At 39.6% G+C, this 22,176-nt stretch overlaps 1 protein-coding gene across 1 annotated transcript; it reads left to right on the top strand.

The window, feature by feature from the left end:
* The first annotated feature begins 17,704 nt into the window (after positions 1–17,704).
* On the top strand, positions 17,705–20,246 carry LOC148029923 (peroxidase 66-like). The gene is made up of 4 exons (XM_087686207.1): positions 17,705–18,152; positions 18,367–18,555; positions 18,775–18,937; positions 19,160–20,246. Exons 1-4 carry the CDS (start codon positions 17,793–17,795, stop codon positions 19,582–19,584), a joined length of 1,137 nt encoding a protein of 378 aa, XP_087542333.1. The 5' UTR covers positions 17,705–17,792; the 3' UTR covers positions 19,585–20,246.
* Positions 20,247–22,176: the final 1,930 nt, after the last annotated feature.

The following is a 22,176-nucleotide window of genomic DNA, read 5'->3' as shown; positions in this document are numbered from 1 at the left end:
ATGGTACACCATCTATTTTCGCAATCTGTTCAGGGAGAAGGTCACTCTACGAAGCCAGATGATCCACTATACGTAGTGTCATCTACTCCGTTGTATGAAGGTTGTACGTACTTCGTTCTTCGTGTGTCCCTCGAGATACTTAACTTGCAAACAATTTGTGGATGGAGTAATGTCAGTTTGGATGCATTATTGAAGTAGGTATCAAATGAGTTTGGCTTATGAATCATAATATTAATTGTTTTATTTTGAAATCAGATAGAAATATATGTTGGTGGTTTTTTAACTCACTTTTAAAAATATATGTAGGTTATTATCACAAATGCTTCTAAAAGGAAACAAATTGCCAACTAAGAGAGAGCAAGCAAGACATTACTTGACATCTCTGGGAGGCCTCGATTATGTCAAGATCCATGCATGTGTCAATGATTGTGTCTTATTTCGTGGGATTCATGAGTTCGCACGAGAGTGTCTTGCTTGTGGCAAATCAAGATACAAAGTGGAGATGAAGTCAATGGATGTGCCTCGTAAGTTTTTGCGACATTTTTCGATTAGACTCGCAAATGGATGCTAATTTAGAAGCGTACGTAAACGGAGATATAGACGTGCATTTATGCTTTATCATAATTTTTTGTTTTTAATATAAGTTTTGATAGTGAATTCTTATAATAAGTTTTAATGTACTTATGATGAGTTTTGTGTATTTAAAATTGCGACCTTAGAATAATTAATACGCCAGCTTGAAGTTTTTATGTAAACATATAAATGATAAATATTTTGATGGTGTCATGAATTAGGTTTAATCATGTCGTCGTCATCACCTAGTGCGGTGCATGTTGATGAGTCAACAAGCACATCCTCAAGTGCGGATGAAACATTACGTCTTCATAATCGAGATGCATGCACTACAAGATATAGACCTTATAGCGACGTTTAAAGCGACGAAAATACAAACAACAAAATTTGCCCCCGTCGTCGCAAAAAGCATCGTTATTGACGATGCCATAGAATCATTGCTATATGCGACGCATATAGCGACGGTTTCAGAGTATTTGCGACGCTCATAGCGACGCCAATAGCGACGCGTGCAGTAAATTTACGATGCAAATAGCGATGGTAACAGAGGAAAAACCACATATAGCACTGTGTGCTGTATGAGAGCCATACAAAATAGTTTCTGCACTGCTGCATACAAAGCGTTTGCAAACAAAAAGAATGTATATTGAAATCATAAAACTGATACATGAAATAAATACATGATATCACATAAAATGCGATTGGTACAATCATGAAACGATATCACTAATACATAGAAAATGTCTACATAGATCGGGCGACTAAAAACTAAAGGTGTATGAGCTCTAAGGATCCAAGGGCGAGCTACAAATCCTCGTCCCCTGAAAGCTCGTCCCGCTGCAAAGGAGCATCAAACGGATTCTGCAGAAAAAGAAACAACTCCTCCATTGAGACCTCTGTCCCTTCGCTGGATGTTGCGGTCAAGGCTCCATGCAACCATTGTGTTGACATAAACCGTGGCATCTCCTCCATGCCTTTGGGATATCGAATTGGTCGGTGACGCGTACTGCGTCGGAATTCAGCTCGCGCTTCCTCTCGATCTTGCCTTGCAATCTGGTACTTGGCGATCCACGTCTCCATGGAGGCATGGTGCAACATACAAAAGCGATTCACCTTCTCTTCCATTGAGGCATCCATTCTTTTTTCTACCCCATTTCTAACCACCACATCTCCAGTCAGCCTATCATTGTCCTTCAACGTCCATAGCATTTCATTTTCTGGTTCCACCGTTGGTAGCCATTGTGAGATATGCACTAACACCTATGACACCAACCAACCTTCCGCCATGCTACCTTCCGGACGAGCTCGCTGTCGCACAAAGCCTTTCAGGGTTTTCATGAAGCACTCCAAGAAGAACATCCATCGCGTATGGACAGGTCCAGCAATCTCCACTTCATCCACAAGATGCACAAGAAGGTGAACTTGTATCATGAGCATGCTAGTGGGCAGGTATTTCTCAAAGAGACAGACCGTCTCAACTGCTCCCCGCCTTGCGGATTCAATAGAGGACGTCTTAATCTCTTTCTGTGAGATCCATTGCACCAAATTCGACAACTTGTAAATGGCCCCGTGAATTTCTGGAGTTAGGCATCCCGCGATCGCGATTGGTAGGACAAACTGCCACAAATGAGAAAGCATTAAGAATAATGGTCACTTTTCAAATTTCAAAATGTCCATGCTAATTAAAATCCATTCTGTTCACAAATCTGACATATCTTATGCCAATCATGGGATTTTAGCCCAGACATTTGGTCATCTTTAGAAAATGCGAACCTGAGAGAACGCATCATACCCGTTGGAGTGCGGATAGACTTGATTACTTGCTTCACAATGCGCTCTTCTTTCGTAGACAATATTGAGATATCGAGCTCCACTCGTGATACGCCAGGGTGACCGTTGTGTATTTATGTCACCGACTTGTCAGTTGCAGACGCGGTTGATACACCGCCCATGAATAATAGCTACATGATAGCTATCCTTATCTACTCTAGTTCGTGGCTCAGTTAGTATGCCACCTTAGTTACTTAAGTTTGGTTTGAGACCCATATATAGGGTTCTTCTATTTCTTTGTACTTGAGTTCTTTTGGCTTATACAACTAAGAAGAGGAAAACTGTTTTCAGCCTCCACCCTTGTGTGTCTTCCCCCATTGTGCAAGTAAGAAAGCTTCAAGCGAGACTCCTTCCTTCTCTCCCACAATCTTGACATGGTATCAGAGCCTTGTTCGTGGTAAGGAGCTCAAGAAAGCAAGCCAAGCTCGCGGTGTTCTGGTAAGAGGAGCAGTGTTGCTTTCATTTTCGGTTTTGGGAGCAGATCTCTGCAGGTAGCACAGCCGGAAAGTGCAGGAGTGCATTGTCTCAGGTTGAGACGCCCTTCGCATTGAAGCAAGAGGGCAGTATATGTTGCGGGAAAGGGCTTTGTTTTTTTGATTTGAGGCCATTTCAGGGCCTGTTTTGGAGGCGGAAGTTTTTTGCACACACTCAGGAAAAGGCTCAGTTTTATGCTGTGCAACCGTGCAACCACTGTTCTACAGGTCGGTGAATAGTTACTGTAAAAATTGCATTGTATGCTTGTGCACAGAGACATTGGGAGTTACAGAATCATCCCTGTTGCCTGTTGATGCAAAATCGTCACTAGGAAGTGACTGTGTGGTCAAATACCACTTTCGCCAGTTTTGCAGATTTTCCCTTGTGAGGGTGAAGCTGTGGTTTTTGCAGTGACAGAATTTTTTGCAGTCTTCTGTAATGGCATGTGATTCTCTTTCACAGATTGTCACTGAAAAGCTTGACAAGAACAACTTCCAAGTATGGAAGTTTAGAATGACGAATTTCCTTATGGGAAAAGGATATTGGGAATTTGTTGCAGGAAATGAAGAAGAACTAGTTCTTCCTGATGTTCCCAATCAACAGCAAATGCAGGCACTTAAAGCATGGCATGAGAGAGCCAAGAAAGTTATGTATTGGCTGTCTATCAGCATTTCAGACTCTATGATTGTGCATATTCAGGATGCAAGTACTCCAAAGGAGGCATGGGATACTTTGTCAAAAATGTATAGCACAAATACGCAAGCCAAGAAAATGCAGCTCAAGCAAGAGTTGCACAATGTGCAAAGAGAAAATATGAGCATCAATGACTACCACATGAAGGTGAAGAAGATTGCAGATGCACTTACTTCCATTGGGTCACCAGTGGAAGATGATGATTTAGTTTCTGTGACCTTGAATGGTCTAGGAAAGGATTATGCACAGTTTCGGACATCCATTTCAGTTCCTGAAAGATTTCCTGATTTTGAGGAGTTGATTGCTCTTCTAATTTCTGAGGAACAGAGAAATGGTGGTGCATCTTCTTCAGGAGGAACTTCAAAAGAAGCTGTCTTCTACTCAAATGCTGGAAGAGGTAGAGGCAGAGGTAGAGGAGGCCGATATGGAGGCCGTGGTAGAAATCAGAATATGCAGCAAACTCAAGAAAACCAGTCCTATGGAGGAGGACGTGGTAACTCTAGAGGCAGGGGGAGCCAAAGAGGTCGTGGTGGATGGCAAAGAGGCCAAAATGCAAACAGTAATGTTGAATGCTACTACTGTGGTAAAATGAGTTATATGGCTAAAGACTGCTATAAAAAGCAGAATGACATCATGAATGGAAAGCTGCAACAAGGGAATTATGCATCTTCTAGTAGACAGGGTGATGACAGAAATGAGCACTTGTTTATGGTGCAGCACATGAACAATTCTGTGACAAGTGCAGAAGAAAGCAATGATGTATGGTATGTTGACTCACGTGCATCAAACCACATGACAGGTCATGCAGAATGAATGGAGGATGCAAGAAAAATGGAAAAACCAGGATTTGTGGAGACTGGTGATGATACTGCACATCCTATTGTGCAGATTGGAAAAATTCATTTGTCTATGTAGGATGGGAAAAAGAAATACCTCTCCGATGTATTTCATGTCCCGAATATCACCAAGAATCTGGTTTCTGTTGGTCAAATGGTTGAGCAGGGCTTGCAGGTGAGATTTAATCCACATGGATGCTTTGTTGAGGATATGAAAAATAAAGGTCACTTGATAGCAAAAGGAAAGAAGAAGGGCAAAATGTTTACATTGGATGCAGACATGTCTGAATTGAGTGCAGCAATGTTTGCACATGGGACCGGTGTAGTTGTAGATATTGATATCTGGCATAAACGCTTTGGTCATGTTAATGTACAGCGACTTAAATCAATGCAGGCCCAAAATATTGTTGCAGGTTTGCCGAAATTCAAGGTTGCAGAAATGCATAAGGTATGTGAAGCCTGTCAGTTTGGAAAACAGGCAAGGAAACCATTTCCTAGACATGTTCAAGAGAGTAAGAAGCCATTGGAATTAATCCACTCTGATGTGTGGACAACTAAAGCCGCATCTCTTGGAGGCTGTCATTATTTTGTCAGTTTTATTGATGACTATAGCAGAAAAGTTTGGGTGTATTTTATGAAAAAGAAAAGTGAAGTTTTTGGGCATTTCAAAACTCTTAAAGCGATGGTTGAAAAAGAAACATGCCTGCAGATAAAATGCCTAAGGTCAGATGGAGGGGGAGAGTACCTCTCAAATGAGTTTGCAAGGTTCCTGCAGGAGCATGGCATAAAGTAGCAATATTCATGCAGTCATACCCCACAACAAAATGGAATTGCAAAAAGGAAAAACAGGCATATTGGAGAGGTATCTCGTGCCATGCTCAATGAAAAAGACTTGCCAGATTTTTATTGGGCTGAAGTAGTTGCTACAACAGTCTACATAATGAACAGGACTCCCACTGCAGCAATACATGGAATGACTCCAGAGGAGAGGTATACTGGTAGGAAACTAGATATTTCTCATTTGAAAGTTTTTTGTTGCATTGCCTATGTACATGTGCTAGATGAGTTGAGATCCAAGTTGGATCCAAAAGCTGAGAAGTGCATCTTTATTGGTTAATCTCTGCAGCAAAAAGGGTATAGATGCTATAACCCTTCTACTCGTAAGTTTACAATGAGCAGAGATGTTGTTTTTGATGAGATGAGTAGCTGGTATAAACCAGTAAATGTGATTGATGATGTAGATGCACAAAATGGTAATGCTGCACAAAATTCACAGCAGCAGTCACAAAATATTAGTGGACTCGGAGCGTCCTCTAGTAGTGGTTCACATTCTTCGCCATGGACAGGCAGATTGAGATCAGGAGAATCTTCTCAAAGTAATGCAGATAGTGGTATGCAGGTATCACGAAAAGGAAAAGAGAAGGTTGATCAGCCCATGGTTGATGTGAATGCAGGTCACTCTTATGTGGATGGTGAATCCAGTGGCTCAGAACAGAGCATTGATGATGAGTTGGGTATTCCTTCTATTGTTACACCTGGAGTAAGGAAGACCAGGGATGTTTTGAGAACACCTGGAAGTGAACCTACTTTGCACAGGTCTACGAGAGCTAGGTATCCTGTGGATAGGCTGAAATATGATGGATTTACAGCCATTCACTATGCATATATGGTTAAAGTGATACAGGAACCAGAACCCACTTCTTTTGAGGAAGCCATGGGAAAAGAAAAATGGGAGAAAGCCATGGATGAAGAAATGGATGCCTTGGAAGCAAATGCTACATGGAAATTGGTACCTTTGCCTAAAGGTAAAAATGCAATTGGCTGTAAGTGGGTTTATAAGGTGAAGCACAATGCAGATGGTTCTGTGAATAGATACAAGGCAAGATTAGTAGTCAAGGGGTATGCACAAACATATGGCATTGACTATGAAGAAACATTCAATCCGGTTGCAAGGATGGCAACCGTAAGAGTAGTCATTGCTATGGCTGCATCAAAGGGATGGTCTTTACATCAGATGGATGTAAAGAATGCCTTCTTGCATGGTGATTTGCAAGAAGAGGTCTATATGGAGCAGCCACCAAGTTATGTGCATGTTGTTCATCCTGAGTTTGTTTGCAGGTTGAAGAAAGCCTTGTATGGCTTGAAGCAAGCACCTAGAGCATGGTCTGACAAGATAGGACAGTATCTTGTCACTATTGGCTTTCAGATTTCCAAGGCAGATTTCTCACTTTATGTGAGAAAAACAGAGAAATGTATTATGCTACTTGTCATTTATGTTGATCATTTGAGTATGACAGGTGACAGTGATGAAGATATCCTTCATGTGAAAATGCTATTGAAGCAGAAGTTTAAGATGAAGGATTTGGGAGAGCTGCGTTATTTCTTGGGCATTGAGGTGATTAGATCACCAAGTGGGATACAGCTCTTGCAGAGGCAGTATGGATTGGACATGCTGTCCAAATATGGGATGACAGGCTGTAAGCCTATTTCAGTTCCTTTGGAGGAGAATGTGAAGCTGAGGACAGATGCAGGTGAGCTTCTAGAAGACCCTACTATGTACAGACGCATAGTAGGAAGTTTGATTTATATGACTATTACCAGGCCAGATTTGAGCTATGCTGTTGGATTGGTAAGTCAGTTTATGCAGGCTCCAAGGAAACCACATTTGGATGCGGCTAGACGCATACTCAGGTATGTGAAGTCCACATTGCAGTATGGACTATTTTATGAGACTGGGGTTCAAATACAGTTGCATGGATACACTGATGCTAATTGGGCTGGTAGTATTTTTGATAGACGATCTACCAGTGGATATGTGTTCTCTTTTGGGAGTGCTGCAGTCACTTGGAGCAGCAAGAAATAGCCTACAGTTGCCTTGTTGAGCACAGAGGCTGAGTACAGGGGTGCAACAATGGCTGCAGGTGAGGTAGCCTGGTTACATAAGCTACTTTATGATATGCATCAGTCTACAGTCCACAGATGGACCAGTTGCCATTTATTGTGACAACATGAGTAGTATACACTTGGCCAATAACCCAGTCTATCATGCTAGAACAAAGCACAATGAGTGCATTATCACTATGTGCAAGAGAGGGTTTTACTAGGTCTTATTGATCTAGTTTATGTCAGCACAGAGGATCAGGTAGCTGACATATTCACGAAGGCATTGGGCACAGAGAAGCTACGCAAGTTCAGAGACCTGCTTGGTGTGCAGGAATTGGGATTGAGCTCGAGGGGGAGTGTTGAGATATCGAGCTCCACTCGTGATACGCCAGGGTGACCGTTGTGTATTTATGTCACCGACTTGTCAGTTGCAGACGCGGTTGGTACACCGCCCATGAATAATAGCTACATGATAGCTATCCTTATCTACTCTAGTTCGTGGCTCAGTTAGTATGCCACCTTAGTTACTTGAGTTTGGTTTGAGACCCATATATAGGGTTCTTCTATTTCTTTATACTTGAGTTCTTTTGGCTTACACAACTAAGAAGAGGAGAACTGTTTTCAGCGTCCACCCTTGTGTGTCTTCCCCCATTGTGCAAGCAAGAAAGCTTCAAGGGAGACTCCTTCCTTCTCTCCCACAATCTTAACAGACAAAACCCAGGGAGCGCGAGGAAACTGCACTCCCCCTTCAGCACTCGACTGCGGCCAAAGCGCCTCCATCTTACCTACCTCCTTTAAATCCATTCGTGACCCTATAGTGTCTCTCTTTCCTGTGATGTGGTCCCATAGCAAGCTGCCCACATTTTTGAAAATATGCATGGGATCCAACAAGTGGTTGACTTGACCGTGACCCCCTCCTCCCACAAAATCCTAAGCTCATCGACTAATGGACAAAGATACACGTCCATATTTTTTACTTTGTAGCGGCTTGGGACGAGCAAGCTAAGGATGAGATGTCCTTTCTTCATAGAAAGCCACGGAGGAATGTTGTAGTTGACAAGCACTATAGGCCACACACTGTAAGAAGTCGAGCGCAGACCGAATGGGTTCACACCATCCATGGCGAGACCGAGCCGAAGATTCCTTGGCTCTCGCGCAAAGCCTGGGAAGGTAGAGTGAATGTGGCTCCATGCGCGTGAATCTGCTGATATTCGTTGAACTCCATCCGTGGACCTATTCTGCACATGCCACGTTGTCAAGCTTGCCATGGCAGACGTGGGAAACATGTGGTTTATGCGGGGGATGAGCGGAAAGTGTCTGAGAACTTTTTGAGGGATGGTCTGCCCTTGCAAGTCCTGTCGATACCTGTGAGCACCACACTTTGGACATGTCTCCATAGTCTCGTATTCATCTCGAAACAATATGCAGTCGTTGATACATGCATGGATGTTATTGTAGTCCATGCCAAGCTTCCGTAAAACATGTCATGCATCATCACGAGACTCAGGCATGGTGTTTGCAGGTGGCAATATAACCTGAAAAAAATCATAAAACACCTTGAAAAAACACAAATGTTTGCAATAATACTGTTTTAAAAAAAAACAATCAAGTCTGTGTGCAAGGTACCTAAATAACTCAGTCACACTCGTATTGCTCCAACCGTATTTTGCTTGCTTACTTAAGAGTGTAAGCAATGTCTTCAACTGAGATACTCGACACCCATCATATAATATGTATGGATGCTTCCCCTCTAAGCGGGTCAGATGTCTCAACATCCATGGGAATCAATGCATCGATCATTGCCTCCATCTCATGCTCCAAGATTGTAGGCAAGTTGGGAAGGTTGTCTGTCTCCTCTGGCATTGACGGTATAGATGGCCTTGCGAGGTGTCAATTGGCTCCTGCAATTCATCCATCGCACGTCCACGAACTCTTCTAATTGGCCACAAAGAGTGCACTCCCCCTTGCGTCGAGACATCACCCCCTGGATACAAAATTGGCCAACAAGACCCAATCTTATTGTGTATGGTTTTCAATTAGCTTGAGAGTACAATGCATGAAAAATGCTAACTTCAAATTACCGTTTGCTAAAAATCCGCAATCGCCTGATCAATGATCTCAGATTAAAACTCGCCAAATCGTCGTACGTGTTCTATAGACAATCGACGTTTTTGTCTAATTGCCAACTTGCATTGAGAGCAAGGACATGGGACACGCTCATTAAGATAGGTCTCGCGGTCTTGAACAATAAGACCTTCTTCGTTTGCCATCTTATCTACATTACAGCAAACGAGGCCTAAATGGATAGCTTTATGGAGATGTACGTCAAGTTGCAAGTTGACCATAAACCTTGCATTGTATATAGTAGTTGAGAGATTTTCCGATGTTATATCTCGGCCTTGTATCATGCTCAACGATTTGTTTGTCCCGGTAGATAATTATTTGTTATATCTCGGCTTTGAGTATAAGTAATCCATTTTAAAACTAATGCGCGCCATCTATGAAATTTTATAACTATAGTAATAAAATTTATTTCAATCAATTCTACTCATAGTCATAAGACCTCAGAGAAATTATCCTATACTCAATTTAAGGGTTTCTTCTTCTATAACAATAATTTTGGGTTCATTTTGATGAAGTACGTGGCCCATGGCAAAGCACATTGCATACCATTATCAATAAGTCTATTATCTTAAATTTCCTTCCTCTCCCTCTCTTTCTCTCCCTCTCCCTCTCTTTCTCTCTTTCTCTCACCCTTACCCTCTCCCTCTCCCTCTCGTTCTCTTTCTCTCCCTCTCTCATTTCCTTCCTCTCTCTCTCCCTCTCCCTCTCCCTCTCTTTCTCTTTCTCTTTTTCTCCCTCTCCCTCTCTATCTCTCTTTCTCTCTCATTTCCTAAACAAGCAAAAAATAAAGTGATTTAAACATCCTCCAAGCAAAAGGGAGAGGGAGAGATACAATGCACTCCCCCTCTCTTTCTCTTTCTATCCCTCTCTCATTTCCTTCCCCTTCCTCTCCCTCTCGCGCTCTCTTTTTCTCTCATTTCCTCTCCTAAACAAGCAAAAAATAAAGTGATTCAAACATTAAACAAGCAAAAGGGAGAGGGAGAGAGAGAATGCACTCTCCCTCCTTCTCCCTCTCTTTCTCTTTCTCTCCCTCTCTTATTTCCTCCCCCTCCCTCTCCCTATATTTCTCTTTCTCTTTCTCTTTCTCTTTCTATTCCCTCTCCCTCTCCCTCTCCCTCTCCCTCTCTTTCTCTCTTACTCTCTCGTTTCCTCTCCTAAACAAGCAAAAAAGAAAGCAATCTAAACATTAAACAAGCAAAAGGGAGAGAGAGAGAGATAATGCACTCTCCCTCTCCCTCTCCCTCTCCCTCTCTTTCTCTCCCTCTCTCTCCCTCTCCCTCTCCTTCTCTTTCATTTCCTCTCCTAAACAAGCAAAAGAGAACGATTTAAACCTTCAACAAGCAAAAGAAAGAGAGAGGAAGACTCACCAATGAAATTTGGCGAGCGTGGGCGGCTTCTCTTTGCAACGAGGGCTCCTCCTCTCCTTCGCGAACAACGGCCGTGGCGGCGGCGGCGGCAGCAAGTCTCTTCCTCTTCTTCTCTCACAAAGCCTTCGCTCTCGTTCTCAAAAGGTAAAGAAAAGAAAATGAAAATGGCGCTCTCGTTTCGGCCGCGCTTTTTTTTCCTGCAACGCGCTATTGGCGTTGCTATTTGCGTCGCAAATGCGACGCCAATTGCGATGCCAGTGGCGACGCCAATAGCGACGCCGATATCCGCCGTCGCTAATTGCCCAATTCCTTATAGTGATGGCTACGATGAGGTTGCTTATCAAAGGTGAGACATACTATCAATTAATTTGTTTCTATAAGTTATATTTTATATAAATAATTGACATGTTTGATCTTAATCTTTTACTACTAGTGCACATTATTCAATGCTATTTGGTGTGAGGGTAAACATCTTCCAACTCAATGTATAGATTAAAAGAGAAATACCCAAGATTGTGGTGTCCTTGCTCACTTCGAGGATGCCAATGGCACCAATGAAAGTTATTGTCACTTGATCCAAGATATTCTGAAGCTTGACTTCAGACGATTCTTTATGTATATACTGGATGTGAAGTGGCTTAAAGAAGTGGTAACAAATGGTGAGCTTTGCACAATCAAACGTCATCCAAGTGGTTTTGTAATCATTGACTCTACAAAATTTCACCAAAATAAGAATGACACATTAGTACTACCTTAACAAAACGAGCAGGTATATATGCAGAATCTAATATTTTTATATGTATACATGTGATACATATACACAATATAACAAGTATTTAAGTTTCTTGCTTTTGTTTTTCAAATACAGGTTGTATATTATCCAATGGTTAACAATAACCGATGGTGGTATGTCATCCCTATATCTAATCGTTCAAAACCAATATATGGTAATATTACCGACATGGAGATAGCAGATGACAATCCAACAATTAATGATGATGTACATGATGACACCATAATGGATGATATGCGTGATATAGTACAAGATGAACCTCGCGAGGATGTTCAAGGAAATGCAGAAGAAGACAATAATGTGATTGTCGATGATATTGATGAAGTTATTGAACAATATAGCAACACATGTGATAGTAGGATAGACTTATTAGTTTCGTTACCTCTTGGTAACATAGACCTAGAAGTAGATAGTTTAGCAAGGACTGATCTCATTGAAGATAAGATGGATCATTCATTTAACATGCTTAATTTGCTTAATGATTCAATGTGTATTCTTAATTCTATGGTTTTTATCATGCGCACACGTGCATACTCAAGAATTAATAGTCAAGTTTAAAGCTAAATTGAATTTTTCATAATAAAAAGGAAGTATTTTTTATCATCTTCAAGTAGAGAAATTACGAGATACATATTGCAATGCTTGCTACTAATTGTATAATAAGGTTTCTGATGCTTGCCGCTAATTACTTATATCAGGCTTGTCAACTGAAGGAATTGCCATTCATTAGAGAGCAATGCAAAAATAATTATTAACTCTTGTTTTTTTATTCAATGATTCCATGTGTATTCTTAATTCTATGGTTTTTATCATACGCACACGTGCATACTCAAGAATCAATAATTTCAACTGGTTAAATAATTATTAACTCTAGTTATTTTATTATATTAAGTCCAATTTCAAGTGGTTAAATAATTGCGCGTCTATTTACGCGGATATATAGACGCAAAATTCAATGGTTAACAATAACCGATGGTGGTATGTCATCCCTATATCTAATCGTTCAAAACCAATATATGGTAATGTTACCGACATGGAGATAGCAGATGACAATCCAACAATTAATGATGATGTACATGATGACACCATAATGGATGATATGTCTGATATAGTACAAGATGAACCTCGCGAGGATGTTCAAGGAAACGCAGAAGAAGACAATAATGTGATTGTCGATGATATTGATGAAGTTATTGAGAAATATAGCAACACATGTGATAGTGGGATAGACTTATTTGTTTTGTTACCTCTTGGTAACATAGACCTAGAAGTAGATAGTTTAGCAAGGGCTGATCTCATTTAAGATGAGATGGATCATTCACTGTAACATACTTAATTTGCTTAATGATTCAATGTGTATTCTTAATTCTATGGTTTTTATCATGTGCACACGTGCATACTCAAGAATCAATAGTCAAGTTTAAAGCTAAATTGAATTTTCCATATTAAAAAGGAATTATTTTTTATCATCTTCAAGTAGAGAAATTACGAGATGCATATTGCAATGCTTGCTACTAATTGTATAATAAGGTTTCTGTCGCTTGCCGCTAATTACTTATATCAGGCTTGTCAACTGGAGGAACTGCCCTTCATTAGAGAGCAATGCAAAAATAATTATTAACTCTGGTTTTTTTATTCAATGATTCAATGTGTATTCTTAATTCTATGGTTTTTATCATGCGCACACATACATACTCAAGAATCAATTTCAGGTGGTTAAATAATTATTAACTCTAGTTATTTTATTATATTAAGTCCAATTTCAGGTGGTTAAATAATTGCATGTGTATATTGGCGTCTATTTACGCGGATATATAGACGCAAAATTTGCATCTATTTACATACTCTTTTACACGCACATATAGACGCAACGATAGACGCGCCCGACTTTGCACGTCTAGCATGCACGTCTATGCCTCGTTTCTGTTGTAGTGTTTCCAGGACGAAGAATTGAATTTAAATTTTTCCTCGATGTGTAGGCCACTTGTAAGAAGGACTCCAGTTCTTTTGCTCAAGTTATAGCATTATCTATATCCGCTAACAGAGACACTACTCAACTGTACTTGGATATTGAAGTCTAATCCATGCATGAAATATTGCAGTTTACCAACAGGTGGAATGGAGATAGAGGCTTGCAATTTGCGAAATACCTCTTTTATCTTCTTAGCATATGCTCGAGTATTTTCATGGGGTTTTAACATGTCACATTTAGCACATGTAGCCAATATTTTCCACCTCTCTCAAGGGAAAATTCCCTTCGAAAGGTTGTGTAAAATAAATTGATTGTGGTTATGGTAGTGGATTTTATGTTGCAATACCACATTGCAGTCCTCCCTTTTAGATTAATGTTAAATAATATCATCAGATGTCCCTTGTCCTAAATTCAGCAATTAAACATGAGTTTTTAAAACTCAGTGAATGAGAAGCTCCACATCCTCCTACATTAACCCATTAAAGATGGGTAGAGGAAAATCTAAAGTTGGTAAATTTAACATTCCTGCAGAAATTGCAATAGGTTGCACCATAACAACAATCTGATTTGCTATAGGAGTTTGTAACAATGTGACTATACCCTCGCTTGAAGTGGATTGACCTATTGAGAGGAGGAGAGTAGTAGAGCACATTTCTTCATAATGTAAGCAAAAAAAATGCACTAAAATATATAAATGGAGGTAAGTTGAGGCAAATCCTCATACCCTACCTCCATTTTACATGCACAAACATAGCCCTAATTTTTCATAATTTTCCACATGTGATATCTAGTTTTTTCTCAATTATAACTCATTTTCTCTCTATTTTCACAACTATTTGTAATTAAAATTCTAACTTTTATGCTTTTTTCAATGTAAAAAACTTAAGAGTACAAAGATTCATTATTACTTTCCATTTTTCTCCATCAAAACACAATTTTCCATGATGGAACTCATAAAATTAATGATTTAGCATAAAATCTCACTTTTATATGTTTTGCGTGTTTTGAATAAAGTTTATAAATGGTTAAGACTTGTTGTTCATGTTAATATTTCTGATAGAATGAACTTTCAAACATAAGAAATCAATTTCAACCATAGAAAACAATATGCATCATAAAACCAAAAGGAAGCCCATTTACACATAAAATGGCATACGCATGCCTCGTAATTTGAAAAAGGAAAGTTGTTGATGCAATTTCCTAGTCACTAACACTTCCTTGGTGTTTTCTTTATCTATCTCTTGCATTCCATTGCAAACTAACACCCATTCCCTCTCATTCTCTCAGCCCATATGAACCACATTTATGGCGATCGAGAAAGAAATAGGAGAGAGGAAGACTGAAATTTGATCTTCTTGAATACTACATCATCTGTCACAAGAATTGGAGGGTTGAGGAGTGATAAAACTCATGTAGCGAAAGCCTAGGAGCAGGAAGGAAATCATCACAAGTTTGAATTTGCCATTTTTAGGGCATGGAGGATGCGCAAAAAAAAACGCATTCCCACCCTCCATGTCATTTGATTTTTCAATTAGTTCCCTCTTCCTAATCAAGCTTAACTATAAGCCTTAAGTTATCTAGTTAATTCTGGCCTTTTCACACTTGACCCAATGTGGTTCAAGTCCAGTTGAGGGGGCAAACAATCAAAGTTATTAAGGAGGGAAACTAGGTACTTTTATATAACAACCACTTGGATAATTGACACATTACTATCAAGATAGTCTCCAAGAGATGGTTTGGTCTGTATATTATGTTACATGATTATGACAATGATACATACTCTATTTTTGAGTTAGATGGGACTACATTAAAGATACCCATAGATGAAAAACAAATCAAATTATTTAAGAGAATAAAATTTGACATTTATGAAAAACCGAATCATGATGGTAAAAACATATAGAAAATCATTAAAGAATATAAAGAGGATGATACTATAGATAAAAATGAAGATCCGATCCTATGGAAGAGTAATGATTTATGACACATGCAAGAGGATGTGTAAGTTTTGAGGGGATAGATGTCATGTGGTTATAGGTTCAATGAAGGAAAATGATAAGAAATACCATTTATATAATGATACATGGCAAGAAGACACATGCAAGAGGATGTTCAAGTTGTTAGGGGATAGATGTCATGTGGTTATAGGTTCAATGAAGGAAAATCATAAGAAAGACCATTTATACAATGATACATGGCAAGAAGTATCTATGGGATTTTCTAGAAACAGAACTCGTCTTTGTGATGGAGCATAATATAAAGTTCTAGAAACAAAAAGAGTATGTAGCAGAGTTTGATTATCCAATGTTAAGTTCTAACGATTTAATAAGAACTTTGGAGTGAGGCTAAATACATGCAAGGACTTATCTTGAGTGGTATAAGTTGTCCAAGCTAAAACATCTCCAAAAGTGACGCATTTAAAGAAAAGTAATGTTTATGATTATTTTGGGAGGATTTTGATAGTTTTTATTATATTAGCTTGTTGCATAGGTCTATTCGCTTCATTTTAAGTATCACGATGACCTTATTTGAAGTTTGTACCATAGAGTTATGGTTAAAACACATTGCAACCATTCACAAGTTCTACACAAAAGAAATTGGACTTAGACTAAGCATTGAAGTAAACAAGAAGAAAACTAATTGTCATTGTTGGATACATATATGGCCGGAGGACTCATACAAGAGTCTTTCAACTATTTTGGACTACTTTGTTCAATGGTTCCAGGCTGTTCACTACAATTCGATGCTTGCTCAATGAGTTTTAACATGGTTTGGGTGATTCTATCATATATTATGCTCCCAATTGAGGGGTTTGTGTGGGCATACGAGGGATTTTCCTTTCTCACTACTATGGGTAATTAAAGGACAAATATTTTAAGCTAAAAATAGGATATTTGAGAGATAGGAATGCCATGGTATTTTGATAGATATGAGTTGCTTCTATTTTGGTATAATCTATGCATGTCTAAAGTCCAATTTCAGGATGAGAGCTTGGATTGAGGTATAGCACACTAAAAATCTTTTGAGTTAGATCAAATCAAATTTTTCTTCACGCTATCATCTCATATTTATCATTTGAAAGGGATTGTATATGTTGTACTAAATCTGAGCCAAAGCTCGAATATGATAAAGACAGATTATGATTGGAATCTTGAATATTCCCTATATTCTAGTTAGTTTAATTGTTATTGTCTTCTTCTTCTATGGATTCTCTTGCTTTCTTTCTATGAGCTCTTATTGCCAAAATCACAATGGTTTAGGCTAAGCCTATCTAATCTCTTAATATCATGGATAACTCTCGAAAGCTAGCCTTTGGGATTATGAGATCGAAATTTACTCTCTTTGTCTTATTCAAATAATACACATTTGTCTCTCTCTTTACTTTGTGTCTCTCAATTGAAAAATCATATTGATTCTCATCAGATTTTAACCAATTGGGTTAAGCCCTGTTTCTAACCACTTAACATGATTCTCTTTAGCACTTACTACACCATAGCGTGCTCATTTAGTGATACACATGATTTGATTATATATGTAGCCAATTCATAAGCACTCTCATTTTCTTACCTTTGTGAGACGAGCTTTTTCAACCATGATAATCCTATATCACAAGGATAGTATTTATATCATTGTATTGCTACCATTTATCTCTCTAGTATGATTAGTTTTTCTTTAGTATGCACTGTGCACTATCTAATGTGATTATCCCATCCTTGTGTGGATTTCAAACCATAGTGCTTTTTGTTTTTCCAAAGTATGATTCCAAAAGAGGAGGTCAAAGCTTCGAAGGTGTTGGGGATCGAGGCTTCGAATTAGTTAAACGTGGGTGTGCGTTGAATTTGCAATGATCGAGGATGTTGTAGGTTGGCATGAAATGTATTTTTGCAAGACGTCTCCCCAACCACATTTAGTATCGTAAGAAGGCCTCAACAAGATCATTTCTATTGAGGATTAAGGCTAGCTAGGGCACTCAATATTGCAGGCTGGCCGTCGTTGTCTCAGTGTGTTGTTAACTGATTGGCAGCACACGAGTTACGATCGGAAACCAGAGAGCCAACGTCAATCATACATAAAGTGGACATGAAGGCAAGCTCCGAGCGGGGCGCCACGACTCATATAAAGAGAGACCCAGATCGCAATATTATAGACGTGAAGTGGATATTAGACTTGTATATGTAACATACCGCACATCCATAATTAGACGGCTTAGTGCTCATAATATCTTCTACGACTTACCAGTGTTATCAATGGCTAACCATCAGCTTCTGTCAATGAATAGCACTGCTAAGCATAATATGCCAGGTGCATCCGTTGTGCTTCTCATTGCCTCTGCCTCCTTTCTCTTCGGCATGATCCACCTTACCGGTAGCAGCACAGCTGCAGCTGCTGATCATCAACCCAGTCCTGTTCATGCAGCCACGTCGTCTCCTTCCACAGGATCGAGTATAAGTAGTACTGATCCGCCATTGCTGAGAGCAGATTACTACAAGCACAGCTGCCCCCATGTCGAGAAATATGTCCGCCACGCAGTCAAGAAAGCAACCAAGCACGACCCCAAGGCCCCTGCCGGGCTTCTGCGAATGCATTTCCACGATTGCTTCGTCGAGGTAATGATTGTATACTGCTACTCGATTTGAGTTGTATCGCTAGCTCGATCGAGGTACGTAACATCGTTAAATTATCTGGACTGTACAGTTGAACTTAAGCCTGAAATTTGATAAATTGACGCGAGGTACTCAACTTATAAACCTTCAGATGCAAGGCGCTTATCATTTATTGCGCAGCAATTATCGTCTGATCGTCTTTAATAAATCGCTCCAGGGTTGTGATGGGTCCATACTAATCGATTCTACGGCCAACAACACTGCTGAAAAGGATGCCCCTCCAAACGTCTCTTTGCACGCCTTTTACGTCATCGACAATGCTAAGGCGGAGATTGAATCAGCGTGCCCGAATGTGGTGTCTTGTGCCGACATCCTTGCCATTGCTGCAAGGGATGCCGTGGTGCTGGTACTGTCTCAACAACTGATCCTTTTCTTAAATGTTGGTTGGCTATAGCGTGTAGTACGTCTCTTCTGCTGAAGATTAATGCAATGATCATAGCTTTCAACACCGCTAATTCTGACAGCCAGACTCTATCTAACGCTTGTGCCACCCCGAATTACTCGCATGCTATATTGGCAGCTCGTATATTCTGCTTCCTAAAATATCGTTCATACATGTTTGTAGTCTGGAGGGCCACATTTGTCTGTTCTTAAAGGACGCAAGGATGGAAAGGTTTCAAATGCATCAGCAACAAGAAGTCTGCCGGCTCCAACGTTCAATGTGTCCCAACTTATACAGAGCTTCTCCCTTAGAAACCTTTCAAAAGTGGACATGGTGACCCTCTCAGGTAAGTAGATCGGTATTGGTTGTTTTGCTGAACAGCACTGCTCTAGACGATTAAGAATCATGTTTACTCTTTCGTCATCCTCTTCCTAACTTTTGGCCTCACCATTGCACATCTTTTACATAATCTATATGACTAGCGCTTTTTCCTTTGTCGAGGCTGACAGTAATGGAGTAGCACATTAATCATTTCACCATAACTCTAATTCCGTCTGCACAACTGCAGGAGGACATACTTTGGGCTTCTCCCATTGCTCTTCATTCAACACAAGGCTCTTCCACTTCAACAGCGTCGATGAGGTTGACCCCACCATCGACGACACATTTGCCCTCAAGCTTCGCAGGAGCTGCCCCGAGCATAGCAAAGACCATGCAGCGGGGGCATTCCTCGACTCAACTGCCACCAAGTTTGACAATCGCTACTATGTGGACGTTTCACAAGGAAGAGGAGTATTCTCCTCCGACCAATCCCTCTTCTCACAAGAAGTAGACCCGGAGATCAAGGCTTTGGTGTTGGAGTATGCCCGCAATGAGACTGCCTTCTTCCACAACTTTGTTACCTCCATGGTGAGCATGGGCAATGTTGGCATCAAAACAGATGTTGATGGGGAAATCCGCCACAATTGCCATTTTGTGAATCCAGTGCCCTAAACTATCAAGCACCACCAATCTGTGACTACGTTGTTCGGATACAAAATAATCTCTCATGAAGAGTTGTTTTGCCTTGCCTTGGAAGTCACTCTCGCATCCATAGTCTATCCAAACAATCCAATCTCTTTAATTTGATGTTCTTTCGAAGGCCACCCTTTTCGTTAGGGTCACTATTTTAGTGAGGTAGAAAGAACCTTATTGGGACTAGTGTAGTATCCGCATATGTGACATTTGCATGAGCCTTCCTATGGTAGACACGTTAAAAGTGGACCACCAATAAGTATTTGACGCACTCTTATATGCATCACTTCTTTTCTTCTGCCTTTTTCCACAACGCATCTCACAACTGCAAGCATCCTTCATGACCCTCAAGCTTACCCAACCACCTTTTTCACTGAACCTGTGATTCCTAGTTTGGTGATGAATATCTGAACTCTCGTGCGTATAAAGAACTACGTGTGCACAATGAAAGGTACTCTCTCAAATGCACGTGCATCTAAGATTTATTGCATATAGTTGCAGTGGGTATCATGCAGTGCTAGTACTCAATAATGGTGTAAAATGTGCATCAACCCGACCCTTGGCATGGAAGTAATTGATAAAATCAAGAGACAACCCCAGAGTGTAGTGCATTTGACAAGTCTAACATGAAGTGTTTGTGAGTCCAAAATCGTCGTGTAATGCAAGAATATTAGCAAGGAAATATACTTGTTTCAAAATGTTCAGTAGCTACCAATTAACTCTAGGTTGAACGTGTTCAGAAAAACTCCAATCTCGATCAAGGCTATCAAGTTTTCACACTCACAAATCCAAACAAAATGAAAAAGAGAAAAAAAATCTAATTTAGACAAACAGAGAAAAACTAGCTAGAAAATAATAAAACAAATATTCACACAAACAACTAAGCTACAAAATCCTACCAATCTAAAGTTTTTCTAAAGGGTTTTCAATTTATGTGAAAGTGTTTGACAAGATTTCTTTTCTATTACCTTTTTACATCTTCGGTTTGTAGATGAAGAGTGACTAAGAGGTGCATTATTAAGTATAATGACTCTTAATGGTTTGGTTTTTGCTACTAGGGTTAATACAAATTAGAAAAACATTATGCTGGTTCATTCCCATTGTAGCAACGTATAAGAGCCATTGGTGCGTATGAAAAATCACCTAAGTGAAATATGTGGATATTCAATATGAGATACCTTCTCCCTAATCCCTAGAGAGTTCCCCAAATAGTTGACCAAAGCCCTTAACTCCTAGGCACATCACCATATAGTCCCCCCTTCCAAGAAAATTAGACTTAGTTGGACGTCAAAGTTCTAATTCTATTTTGGGAGAGTGGAAGCATTTGGAGGGTCATCATCCTAATAGAAATCTTGTGCCCATCTAAGAAGAGTCACTTTGCAATCTATCAAAAAAACGAGTAGCCAACCCTCCACTTAGTTCATGGGGAGTTCCATTGCCTCATGGACTAGTGCACTACCATTCTATGTTTGCGTAGGGATATATTAGCTTGGGTTCTATCCTCTCAAAGGTGGTAACACTCTAATGGCCCTTCATAGAGTTAGGAAGCTAGGGACTTATCAATTCTACCTATTGATAGAGATCGACCGTTGCAATTGGACGCACCCACTTTTCTCAACATTCTACTTTAATATTCTAAAGACTTTTTGCTATTGTGATATGAAATATATAATTAGTGCTCTCTTTTTTCCCACATTACACAATGTTCCTTGGCACATCCCTATTCGAGTGGACAAAATTTTCCGACCAAGGATGGAACCTTCTAATCCCAAGAGACTAGGCTATATGTAGCATAACTCTCTTCAATATCTATGGGAGATTTATGAGATGAAAGCTCTCATGCTCTCATGCACCTCAACTATAGTCCTACATATTACCACTTAATCCTTTGTACTGCAAGATACATGAGTACTCTCTCTTTCATACTCATATCCCACAACATGATCAACCTCATCCCTCAATGTCAGTGCCCAAAATCCCTAACATGCTTATGACTTGTTGGCTTGGGTTTTCCCTTTAATGGTCATTTGCATTAAACAGTTTTTCTTTTTATGGTGCAAGATCAATCATATCATTGAAAGAAAAAAAAACATTTTCAAAATTATTAACAATTTTTTAAATGTGTACCATGATATGTATAGTTCTATCCTCTCTTCATTCACTTAAATTCTCCTAACAAGAGTCCTTAAGCCTTCTGGCTAAGGGTTTCTTTAATTTTTAGGGTTTCACTTTAGGGTTTTCAAGTGACACTATTCCTAATTACTTTACTCTTGTGAACTTTGAAGTCTTCAAGCTACTTTATGACCTTTCTTTTGGCTTATGGGTTATTCTTATCAATCTTACGTTTTTTGTATTTAGGCTAGCATACATTGTTTTTAGATCGGTTCTAGCCTATATTGATCTACTTTTATTTAAAATATAGGGAGCTTTTCCCTAATCAAGAGATTAATTGTACATAGTAAAAATACTTACATATAATCTTTATAAACCACTGCCACATATGAATGCTATACTGGCCAAATTTACTATGAAAATTTGGGTGGAATTGTTTAACAATGTGAAACCCCATCA

The sequence above is a fragment of the Lygodium microphyllum genome, chromosome 10 (genome assembly GCF_053477565.2).
Source record: "Lygodium microphyllum isolate KBCC chromosome 10, Lygodium_microphyllum_v1.1.10, whole genome shotgun sequence".
Taxonomy (NCBI): domain Eukaryota; kingdom Viridiplantae; phylum Streptophyta; class Polypodiopsida; order Schizaeales; family Lygodiaceae; genus Lygodium; species Lygodium microphyllum.
This window is presented reverse-complemented; position numbering and strand designations above follow the sequence as displayed.